This window comes from Eulemur rufifrons, chromosome 7, assembly GCF_041146395.1.
Source record: "Eulemur rufifrons isolate Redbay chromosome 7, OSU_ERuf_1, whole genome shotgun sequence".
Classification (NCBI taxonomy): domain Eukaryota; kingdom Metazoa; phylum Chordata; class Mammalia; order Primates; family Lemuridae; genus Eulemur; species Eulemur rufifrons.
In genome coordinates, this window is record NC_090989.1 from 236,310,495 (window position 1) to 236,323,253 (window position 12,759).

The 12,759-nt window shown below is 31.0% G+C and overlaps 1 protein-coding gene across 1 annotated transcript in view; it reads right to left on the reverse strand.

The window, feature by feature from the left end:
* ZDHHC21 (zinc finger DHHC-type palmitoyltransferase 21) overlaps nt 1-11,632 on the reverse strand; it is a 47,645-nt gene extending 36,013 nt beyond the window's left edge. The window contains exons 1-5 of the mRNA XM_069474204.1: nt 11,596-11,632; nt 11,479-11,508; nt 10,078-10,176; nt 4,013-4,124; nt 431-569 (exon numbers count right to left, since the gene is read on the reverse strand). Of these exons, the coding sequence (XP_069330305.1) occupies nt 431-569; nt 4,013-4,124; nt 10,078-10,176; nt 11,479-11,508; nt 11,596-11,632 (417 nt within the window). The remainder of the gene's footprint in view (nt 1-430; nt 570-4,012; nt 4,125-10,077; nt 10,177-11,478; nt 11,509-11,595) is intronic.
* Nucleotides 11,633-12,759: the final 1,127 nt, after the last annotated feature.

Here is a 12,759-nt window from a genome sequence, read left to right on the forward strand (position 1 = left end):
CTGCAAATTCATCTTATCATTATTGTTAAAAGTCAAAAGGGAAAAAGTCCTCTTTCTCAAGAACATAACTGTTCCCTTGAGAGCCTTTAAAAATTAAACTAATTGTTGTTTTTATTCCAGAAAAATAAGAAGTTAACATTTTACCTCTGTTTTCATTGTTTTAGATATTTTTAAACCAAGATGCATACACTGAAAGATTGAATATGTTGATGTCTAAAGAAATCCACTAATAAATAATTATAAATGGATTTGGTTAAAAGGGAATGTCAGGCTAAGGTCTACTTTCTCAGTCCCAATATATTTCAAAATTCACCAATTTGGGGGTATATTTCTGTTGTTTTTGTTTTTAATCTTCTGCACTAAAAAGAATCACATGTTAATAACTATTGCTACAGCTGCTCTAACATTAGTGCATATAAACATTTCTTACCAAATTACGCTTTTTTAGTGGAAGAAAATAATAATAGTGGCAGAAAGAAAACATCAGTGCGTAGGAAGTAAGAAGTTCAGTGTAGAAACACAACTGCAGAAAAAGCCAATGATTATCTTCACCAACACAATTGTTAATCCTGAAGAAAAAAAATGAAAAAGAAACAATATTTTAAACATTAATAAGATGCTCATTTCAGGATCCGTAAGACAAAAAATAAATACAAATAACTTCACATATGCTTAACTTCATGGAAATACCCTAAAGCCACTCAAACCTAAAACAAAACTGTGCAAAGATATAAATATACCATCTTATATTTGTAAAGCATTACTTTACAAAGGAAGTCCACCTATATGATCCCCCTTCAACTCAACAACCTCAACTCAGTTAGGCAGGAAGAGCAGATGGTAGTCTCCTTGTCTCATTGATATGGAAACAGAAACAAAGGAATTAAGCCATTAGCCAGAGCACACACAGTTAGCAAAGATGGGTCCAAGAGAGCAAGAACCCTCTTTTCCTGTATATTACTCTTCCATTACAGCATCTGAGCTGGGGAGGCCAATTTGAATGCTCTAAAGTAAAACAGCTTAAACTTGCCACTCTAATGTAACTGCTAAGCCTTTGCAATTTTTTTTTTTACTACAAAAATCCCTGGTTGCTGAAAATAAAAATGTATTCAAAAGCATTTACAAATACTTGGAACCATACTTCCACCAATACAACAGTAAACTCCAAGGAAAGGGATTAATGCTACAATCCAAAAATTTTTAAGGCTAATTTAAGCAGAATATTTTATTATTGTAATTTGTTGTACCCAAATTTTCAAAGTATTTTAAATTCCAGCAGAAAAGCCTAGCTCAAAACTACAAATTACCTTGCACAAATGTTTTCATTTCAAAATAGCATTATATCATCACTAAAAAAAAAGATACAACACGTTCCAGTTGTAAGTTTAAATTGTTCTTTTTAAGGTGTGTCATCAAAGTCAAACATAGAACTGAAATGGAAAACCTTGTGGAGGCATTTCTTATACTTAAGAGCACATGTTTTGTAAACAAGAAAATTTTATTGTGTTTTGTCATCTGCTGCTTGCAGGGCTATGAGAGAAGTGTGCTTACATATGCACTCAAAAATGCTCTTTAACAGCTGTAACATGAAAGATGGCTTATTCTTGTCCCATCCTTCGTGTCCCCAAAAAGTTTGAGAAACAATTACCTGATCACAGCATTCTTCTTAACCAGAGAGCTTTAAAAAGCACTAAGGTACTCAATCTATATGTAAGAGTTCTTTTTGTAACATTTAAACTACTTAGAATGATCAGAGCAAGAAATACAGAAAACTTGGAGGCAATCTGAGAACTAACCTCTAAATCTAAAGCTGTTAGGCAGTTAAGATAATGCAGTTTCTCAAAACATCAAAAATTCTCCTTGCTAACAATTTACACTGTACATTTCCCTCACTCTCTGAAAATCTCAGAAGCGCTCTATTAGGAAATTCATTCATAAAAATTTCTAAATCTATTTAGGTCCCTTGTCTACTCTCCTTACTGATACTCCAATCTTTTCTACTTCTCCTTCCCTCCTACCAATATTCTGAAAAGTTGACTAAAATTGTAAAAGCCTAGAAACAGATAAATCATCCCAATGTTAGAATTTAGGTTAAGCACTTTCTTTGGTCACCAACAAGTTAGTCTGTATCCCTTAAAAATAAACAAATATCACTAATTTCTACAAAAACATTTCCTAGTTGACTTTTTTTTAAATTTTAAACTATTGAAAGGAAGCATAAATATCCAACTGCACCATGAACATTTATATTTGTAGTTAATCAAAAACACTATTAGAAAAAATGCTTAAAATTAAGTTTTTCAATATGACTACCACTTATCTGAATACATGTTTTATCTAGCTTTTTAAATTGTATTACTACTGTGATGGCAAATAGATCACTGAGCTTTAGAAAATTACTTGGGAATTAATCTGTTTAAATGCAAGGCACATTTTTTGAACACCAACTCTATGTCATATGCTATGCTGTCTTGTTGACAGTCTTAGACAATTTTTTAAATTTTCATATAGTAACAAAGTGCTTTTATCTAAGGTGCTCTTATTTTTTCCTAATCTCAGGAAATTACCTTATATTTAAATCATCAGTTTATAGTCAAAACCAAATTTCCACTAAAAGTTTAGTAATTAGTTGTCTATCAAAACAAGTTATCAAAAATAAGTGAAACTCTAAATTGATCAGCATTACAAGACAAAGCTAAATTCTACTCTTGAGTCAGCTTTAGATAAATGCAGTTATAAATTTAACACATTAACTGCCATGTGAGTTGTATTTAACTCACACTAGTCTTGAGCCTGGGGCCTCACGAAGCATATGTAATTCACATGTTCTCTTTATCTTGGGAGGCGTGTGGTGCGAAGGCAACTCATACTGCCATGCTGCAGCATACCTGTTACGTGATGGCTGGCCCCCTGGGCAAAACACTGCAATTGGTTTTGCAACAACAAATCTTACTTGTTGATGTCTTTATTGTTACACTTAATATTGACAATTTAATTGACTTAATTGCATATAACTCACACACAGAAAATAAAAAAAAATTTTTCATTAAATTGGAAAGAATAGTTGTTTTCAAAGTTTTTTTCTATTTTTGTAATAAAACACTTTGGCCCCAAGGAAAAAAAATTTTTTTTCTATTGTGGCAGTCAATGTGTTAAAAAGCCTATTATGCAGTTAACTTTGCATATATACATACATGTGTGTACAAATACTCTATATATGTATATAGATCTGTTTATAAAGTGCTATACTATACCAGTTTAAATATTTATACAGAGATCCAATGCTAGGAAAACAGAATTAAAAACAATATCTTCTTCACAGATTTTTGTGACAGCTTTGAAATGAGTTACAATACAGAATTCTCACAGCATTTGTTTTCAAAAATTCTATTTCTCAACTGAACATTTTCTTTAATATTACAAGAGAGCCCCCTATTGACCAAAAATGTTGAAAGTTCAGCAGAATCAGCAAATTATCATTTATATACATCTAGTATACATATAATGCTAACATACATATCCAATACATAATACTTTAAAAGGCTTAAGGGATAACATGGGGCTTTTTAGGGTATTTGAAATGTGTTATTAATTAAACAAATAGAAAGGGGACAGAAACACTTGGATGTATATGGTTTATCATGACTAGAAATAGCTACTATTTAAGTTCTTCCTACTTGTCAGATACTGTACTAAATGCTTTACGTACACTGCCTCATTTAAAACAAGCATCTTAGTCCTTTTGTATATTTGGTTGCATGTTATTAATTCTCAGTCTTCTGCTCAAATCTCTCCTTGTTACAAAAGATAGGATTTCTGTGGAAAAATGACTTTCAGAGTTGATAGAACTATATGATCAAATAAAGATATCCTTATTAAGATTTTCTTAAAACCGCATAACTTTAATATAACTTTTGCCTACAGCTAAGTCCTAAGATTCACTTCACTTTTACTACTACTTTTTTTTTTTTTTTTTTTTTGCTAAAAGTGAATTATTCTTTTCTTTTCTTACCATGGACAGTGGTGATCCATTCTCCTCACACAGTGGCCACAGCGGCTGCAGTGATGGGAACGCTTTGGTCTCATCAAATTACACTTGTTACATAATTCCCAAAACTCCCTTTCTAGAGAAGGAAATTAAAATCCATTTAATGAAGGCAAAAGAGGAACACTAAAATTTAGCAACAAATGTTTAGAGGATTTTTATAGGAAGTCTTCAGTATATATCTCTTAAGGGATTTTTCTTCTTCTAAGCCTCCAGTGTAAACGTGTTTGGCATAAATGTTGCTGTTCTATTTTATGTGTCTTATTTTGTGTTTTTGTAATTTTAAACACTATAAAAACAAAACACTATTTTTATAGTCAAAGTAAGGGATAAAAAACAATGTATTTGGGCTTTGGACATATTTCTAGGATATAAGTAAAATCCAATGACAAAACCCTAAAGTCCAATCAAATTATTTTATTAAAACATAATTTTATGTAAGCCAATTAATTTCTAGAAATTTTATTTTCTAAAGGCTCTAAAGAAGAAATAATGCTGAATCCTGGTTTTCCTATAACATTTAATTTTTAAAATATCAATAGATTCATTTGGAACATGTAGAGGAGCAGGTTGAAGGATGGCACATGGGCTTAAGAGGTATCAGAATAGTTTCAGTAATGAAGGTGATAAGAACTTTACTATTTAATGGAAATAAAAGAGTTCTTTACAAAATTATGAACTACCACCAGAAGCAATTCCCTCTGGACTGTAGTGAAAAAGCACCCAATTAAGTTCTGTGCAGATAACATGAAGTTTGCATAGAGAAAAGGCATTTGTTTTCTTTATAAATTGCTCTAATCGAACCCAGAAAAACTGTGCATCATCTTCCAAGATAATTGCTTTATTATACAAAATATATTTTTTTAATATTTGTTGATATTTAATTTTACTTTTACGAAACTCTTAAATTTTTATCATTTATGTTTAAACTACCCTATAACCTCACTAAAAGTATGAGCATAGTAAGATTAAACACCTACATTCAGAGTGAATATTATATTCAAAATGGGACCCCAGCACACAGCAGGCAGTCACTAATGCTTGCTGAACTAGGAAAAGTTTAAAATAAAAAACAATGAAAGATTCTAAATAAATGTAAAGAAGATAATGGTAGGTAGTGTTCAACTTTCTAAAAAGATGTCCTATTTGAATTCTATTATTTTAGTTTAATGGCCAGGAGTAACATCAACATACTGGAATTTTATATAGTAAAGTGTTAGAAAAACATTCTGCTCTAGATTTCTCTGAAGAAACCTATATCAAATTAATTGTTTGTTCTAACAATATGGAAGTTGAAAAATTATCTTTTACACTTGAAATCTCATTTTAAAAGAAAATCCTCTTTTATTTCTTACAGTTCTTATTTCAATGAAAACTCAGGAGAAAGCAACAATATTAGCTTAATTTAGATACAATTAAACTAGTATTATTTAACTGTAATTGAAATGAAAAATCATTTAATATGTAGCATATTATGATGTCACAAGCATGTCATTTTTTTCCTCTTACATCAATGCTACCAAACATCCCAATATTAAAACTTCGAATTAATACATCTCCATGAATACAGAGAAGAGACTCTCCACAATGAGCCAATTTTTGCTCAAAGGCAACATAAAAACTTTATATTTGTAAATTAGTCCCTTAAAACATAAATACAGTGTATTCATTATATTCTAGAGAATAAATTCATTTTGTATCTAAAATGTTGTATGCTCAGAAAAGAAGAGAGCATTTGGCTATAGTCAGAGAAAGCCTATAATTCTGTAGTCTAGACCACAGATTGGCAAACTATAGTCTGCAGGCAAATCCAGTCCACCACCTGTTTTTGTATGATCTGTAAACTAAGAATAATTTTTACAATTTTAAGTGATTGAAAAAAATAATAATTTGTGACATGTAAAAATCATATGAAATTCAGATTTTAGTATCCATAAACAAAGTTCTATTTGTTATGCCCACTCGTTTACATATTGTCTGTGGCTGCTGTTGTGCTACAGTGGAAGAGCTGAGGAGCTGTGACAGAGACTGTATGGCCCATCAAGCTGAAAATATTTACTATCAGGCCTTGACAGTAAAGAAGTGTTTGCCAGTCTGTGGTCTGGACCCTAAATTGGTTTAAAGAAAGAACTTAAACAATTCTTTTAGCTAAAGTGAAGATACTACATAAGTATCTAAAATGAGAAATACCTAGAAAAACTCAGTTTCACACACATGCACAAGCACATATGTCCCTGTGTGTTGAGGGCACAAAGAAAAAAATCACTATTGTAAAATTCTATAAATTTAGTTAATCTACAATGTGTTTTTGTCTTTAGTAGCAAGGAAAAAATCTATCCATCTTTACATATCCTACATATCCATAAAGTATTTTAGTCTTTTCCCTTTTCTTCTTCAGGATTTACTCGTATCCAAATAGGATCTTGGTGACAGATACATTCTGTTGTTTAATGATTACCTATCTAGCTTTGTACTAGCCACCTAATAAAATAAAAGCCTATGGGAAAGAGAATTCAACTGATAATTCATGATAGCTATAGAAAAATTAAAAGCTAACACATTTTTAAGGGATAGAAAAATCAAATCATAAAACAAATTAAAAAGACAAACTCCATAACAATTGAGGCTCTTTCATGTGAGTAAATAGTATCACATTGTTTAATCTGGATCTTTATTAATGCTGTAAATGTTTGAATGTATATAAAGCAATGCTTGGGTTGGTTTTGTATATCTCTCAAAAAGGAAGGAATCACCCTCTATTTGAGTCTTTTAAAAGACTAACATTTTCAGAGGCCCTTTCTGATTTAATATATTTTAAATCATAAAGTAATGTTTTGGGGAGAAAACTATTACTCAAAACTGCCAAAATCAATACAAGGCTTGGGTCCTAGTAGAGGTTCCCTGACCTAATCAGTTATCAATGTAGGAAATGTCAATGTTTCTTACAGATCACCCTTAGAAAAACAATATAAAAGGGAACAAAAAAGCAAAACAATAAGTGAATACATTATCCTGATCATTAATAGCTCACACATCCTTATAGCTCAGAGTAAAATTTCGAGCATAGCATCAAAATATGCTATATTTTTAAAAAAATTAGAAGGAAGATTTTGCTCTGTAATACTGTGTCAAAAAATGGCTCTAGTAATGACAAAAACACTGATGTCAAACATGCAGATTAGGAACTTGATAAAAAGTGTTCTAAAGTTGATTGTGGTGATGGCTGTACAACTCTGAGAATATACTAAAAGCCACTGAATTATGCACTTTAAATGGGTAAATTATATGGCATATAAATTATACTCAATAAAGCAGTTTTTAAAAAAGTTAAGAGCTTCAATAAAATCATTTCATAAAATGTGAAAGTAATTAGAGAGTAATATTTTTAACTTAAGGCATTATTTTATATTTGTTATTTCAAATATGCTTGTGAATAATTCAAATAATATAAATGCATAATGATTTCATTTGACTATTTCATCTAGATGCCCAAAAGTTTATAAAATTAAATTCTGGGGATCTTCTTATGGTAAAATGGAATGTTCTCTTCCATTCAAATTGCCTCATATTTAGTGGATAACATACCTACTAAAGTCATTCTGTTTAAACAGAAAACAAAGGCATGTAAAATATTTCATAATAATTCAATAAAAATGATTAAAATTATAAACATGTTAGGACTTTAAGTTTCCTTTTCTGAGGAATTCAAATATATGAAACTGTTCAACCTTCAAACATTTCTGAATACATGGCACTATTCTATAGTTTTGATTCTTTAGTTATGCTATATAATTTTTCACTGTTAAAAATTTGTATTTTTTTACTAAGTTAAAATCATATTTACAAAAGAATCAGGTAACCGACATCAAAAAGTATATGAAGACTTAAATTTTCACCAGAATCATAGCAAAGGTGAATAAAGAGCTGAAATTAATATTCTATATATAGATCCATGGTAAAAAGATGAGGGAGACAAGAATCTGGGTCTTCTGGGTCTCTCCCACCTCTACAACAACCAGCTGTATGATCCAGGAAGGACAATCTACATGCCTGACTCCCCAGCCTACCTACCTCATAAAATAAACACGAGGATCATATGATATGAAATACCAAAAGACTTTGGAGAAACACTAAAATATGATAAATAAATGTATTTTTTTCAACTGGGCAAAAGGGAAGTTTCTTGGAATCAGTGAAAAAACACAGGCTACATGTCAACGGAGATAAGAGAGTATATAGACATCCAGTCAGCAAGATGCCATGGTGTCCTCCATCACTACAGTCTACAAACCAAAAGTAACACATTGGATGTGGACTCAATTGGCCTGCAGATTTAATTTATTTGGTACTCACAATGTTTTTAATATTTTAAATTAGTTGCCAACCTTTTTTAAGATCATAAACTTCCTCATAAATTTTGGGATTCCCTGTTTTCTCTTCAAAATTTTTAAGATCTAACAATCTAATGGTATGACAACTTCACTGTAGCTGAGTAGAGTCCAACCTAGCCCTTCTCACTGATTTGCAGTGTCTGTAGTATGCAGGCATTTGAGTATTTGACCACTGCAAATTAAAGAGTTCGACAGAAATGGATCCTGAGTTAGAAAAAACCTGCTTCTTTGATTTTCTGGGGCCACTGGATTTTATAGTTCAAATAGATAACACATGCATGCAATACTTTAGAGAGCTTTTGGCTAGGACAATTGGGAAGAAGAGGGAGTCCGTACAGACTGCAGAGTGCCAACCTCCTCAATCCCGTCCCTGCCTCGAGACAGACACACACACACACATATACACATGCACACACCCACACAAACTGCTAAGTGACAATGCTACTGTTTCTATTAGTTAATAAAAACTAAATATTCAATATGCTGTTCAAAAACTTCTATAGCTACATAAACATCAGTTTAATAGTCCCATTTAATCTCCAAATTTGCAGGGCCAAATAAGATCCTTAAATGATGGGTCTTAAAACACAACAATCAGGATTTAAGAAAGGCTCTATAAGTGACTTGTCACTTAATCTAATTTCACAAGGTATTACTGCATTGGTTCCCAAACTTTGCTATACATTGGAATCACCTGGATTCTTTCAAAAATACTGATACCTGGCTCCTACCTCCCAGGCATTCTGATTTACTTTTTGGGGGTGTGCCTTAGACCCGGACATTGAGATTGTCACAAGCTCGCCAGATGATTCTAATATGTAGCAAGTTTGGAAGCCACTAAATTATTATAAAAAGTATTCTAGTTCTATTAATATAATGTACTTCATAGACAAATTTCTTACTAGAAGAAAGTGCAGAGTTCTCCAAGCTTATATAGCAAATAGTCAAAAAGTAAGACTCAAAGAGGAAAGAAGACAAACGAGGTTGTACTATATCTAATATGTAATAAAATAAGCAATACATTTTCAATTCATTTTTGTGGTTTCAATGGTTATTATCCAATAGGGGGATCAAAAATTACCTTCAACTGACACTAGAATAAAAGGTTTTCAAATTTTTTATTGAATTGTTAGAACTTGGAGAAATATAGGCAATAATATCCATAATATTACAAATATTTACTCCAAGCAATGTTATATTTACAATATAATGAGGTAAGTGGCAACATCAACAAAATTCCTTTGTTAAATAAAAATATAATTTCTCAGATAATTCTATATCATTCAACAAATATTTACTGAGCATCTAAATGATAGAGATTCTTCTGGACGCTAGGGATACAGCAGTGAACAAATGAACAAAACAAAAAGTCTACACCTTTACAGAGCTTTTATATAATAAATCTAGAATGGGAGGATGGAGACAAAGAAATAAGTAAACTGAAAACGAGAGCCAGGAAGTCAGGGGAGGTTGCAATTTTAAATAGAGAAGTCTAGAGAAGAAACACATGAGCAAAGACTTAAAAGTGGTGTTAGATGACGTACATAACTATTAACAATATATATTTAAGGCAATAAAATGTATTAATAAAGATAATAATCTTGGCACCAACAAAACTGATAAATCAGAAGAGTACCATACCTCCATGTGGGATCTTAGGGTTCTCAGGGAGTCTTCCTGGATCAGTTATTGAGGCCCTCACTAAGGCAACCAGACAAAATATGGCAATGCCATAGAATACTTTAAAAAAAAAAATGAAATAAATAAATTAGTCATTTATCCTTCAAAACAGTTTATCAACAAGCATCTTTAAAGTTTAAAATGTACATTTTAATCAACATCATCAGGATAATTTTCAAAAGGTAAGATGGAAAAATTAAATCACTAATTGAGTTTACTCACCAAATAATACTGCCAAGGAGACTATCTTAAACACGATAATTTAAAATATTATTTTGCATGAAAATAACTGATAAATTTACTATAAATCAGATTGTTTACTAACACTGATTCCCCATTTATACCATTATTATGGTATAAATAAATGAGCTCCCTTTTAATTACTACACATACTATATTATATTTGAAAGGATCAAAATGCCATTTTAAAAAACTTTCTACAATTAAACATTTCCATTAACTGGCTATCTTCAAAATTACTCTGAATTAGTGATGTTCAATTGCCCCTTTTGATGGATCTTAAGATACTTAATTTGACAACAAAGAATTAGAAACTTTTGAATTTTAAAATTAATAGCCAGAACAAAATAATTGTAGGGGAAACAAATTCAGTCACCATAATTCTACATTTTTTACTTAATTAATAAGAATATAAGCATTTTGTTGGGGGAATAAAAAACAATACACTGCAAATGTAAAAGGAAACAGTCTGAGTGCTCAATCCAGGTCTGACTGCATGGTACTGTTCAGTTTTATCACTTGTATAACAGAGATTATATTAATATTTCCCATAGCTCTTGTGAGGTCAAAATGAGGTAATATACATGAAAACCCTAAATGCCATGCACATGTAAAATATATCATGTCAACTAAGTATTTTGATCATAAGCAAGCCATCACCAATTGACAATAGCACAAAATAATTATCCAGAAGTTCAAAGTGTTATCATAAAACTTCATGATCAAATAATTTTAGTATAATGAAATTCTCATTTCTCAGTTTTCATCTCCATTCTCAAAACTTCCACATTTATAATTAAGTACACAAGAGAAACATTAAAAATACACACAAACACACAAGTTATCACCATTGTGTCTTTTTTAAAAACAAACCAGTCTTTATATGTTTTGTACAGTTAGATAAATATGGACATATCACTTTTATCTAACTCTGCATATATATAAATGCCACTCCTCTTTTTTAAAACTTCCATAATTTATCAAATTACCGAATATTAATAGCACTACTAAAATATCAAATATGTTAAAAAGGAAGGTTATCATAGTGGCACTATATTCCAAAAACATTCACAGTGAGAAAAATCTTTAATTATACAAGAAAATTAGGATCTAGAAACTTACTTATTATTAATATGCCTGGAATGTGTCCTTCTTCATAGTGAGGAAAGAGGACAATTTTGGGAATTATAACAATATTGTATAACCAGACAAAGACAATCAAACCCATGCAGCACCAACCATGTGGGTCAACAACAAAGTGAATCCGGAGACCCATTTTGCAGTCCTATAACTGCCTGCCAACCCACAAGGAAAGATGATCCTAAGGATAAGGGAAAAAGAAAAAAATTACTCACATAGAAAAAATTATTTGATCAAAGCAGAACTGCATTGCTGGCAACTATAAAATGACATTTGTTGCATTTTCTTTGTATATTTGATTTTTTCTAAACAACAAACACTTTGGAAAACAAAGAGAACTTTCAGGATATTCAAATTTCACCATAAGTTTCAAATAATTTAATTTCAATTTTTCATTATGAATTGTTCTCAAGAATATAAATTGGCATTATCTACTGAAGTTAAAACACAAGTTTGTCCTTAACCCAGAAATTCCATGTGTAAACCAAAAAGAAATGAGTACATATGTCCACTAAAATATGAATAAAAATTTTTAGTAGCTTTAATCTTAAGACTAAGACAAGTCAAAATAGTGGTTATCTTGTGGTGGGAGAAGTGTGTATTAACTGGAAAGGGACATGAGAGAACCTTTGAGGGGCTAGAAATGTTCTTGACCTGGGTGGTACTTTATGGGTATATATATATATATAAACATTCACTGAGCCATACACTTAAGATTTGTGCACTTTAATTTTAAACCATAACAAAATTTTAAAAATCATTTTGAAAAATTACCACAGAAAGAGAAAAGTAATTACAAATTGCTAAAAATATTAAAATTCATAGAATGAAGCCCAACCAATCTGATTGCTACCAATTCAAGAAGACTCCTGTTTAAATGAGGCTTTTTCTCAGTCGAGTGTTAGCAATCTGCCAACAGATCTCCCAATGAGATACTTAAAAGAGTTAAAATACTTCTATACTTATGATACCAAAAAAGTGACGAAATATATCCATACTTTAGTAGATAAAGCTTAAATAAGAAATTACTGTATAAGGTCTAGAGGGCACCTTTTACATAAAATATAATGGTATAATATAATAATAAACTAGGACAATGGTTCTCAAATCTGTAAGAAAACCAGAATCACCTGGGGAGCTTTTTAAAAATACATATCCCCAGACTCCATTACAGATCTACTGAATCATTATTCAGCTTCATAAAGCTCCAAAACCGATAAAATGTTTTAAAATGCTCTCCAGGTATCTGATACAGCTAATTGG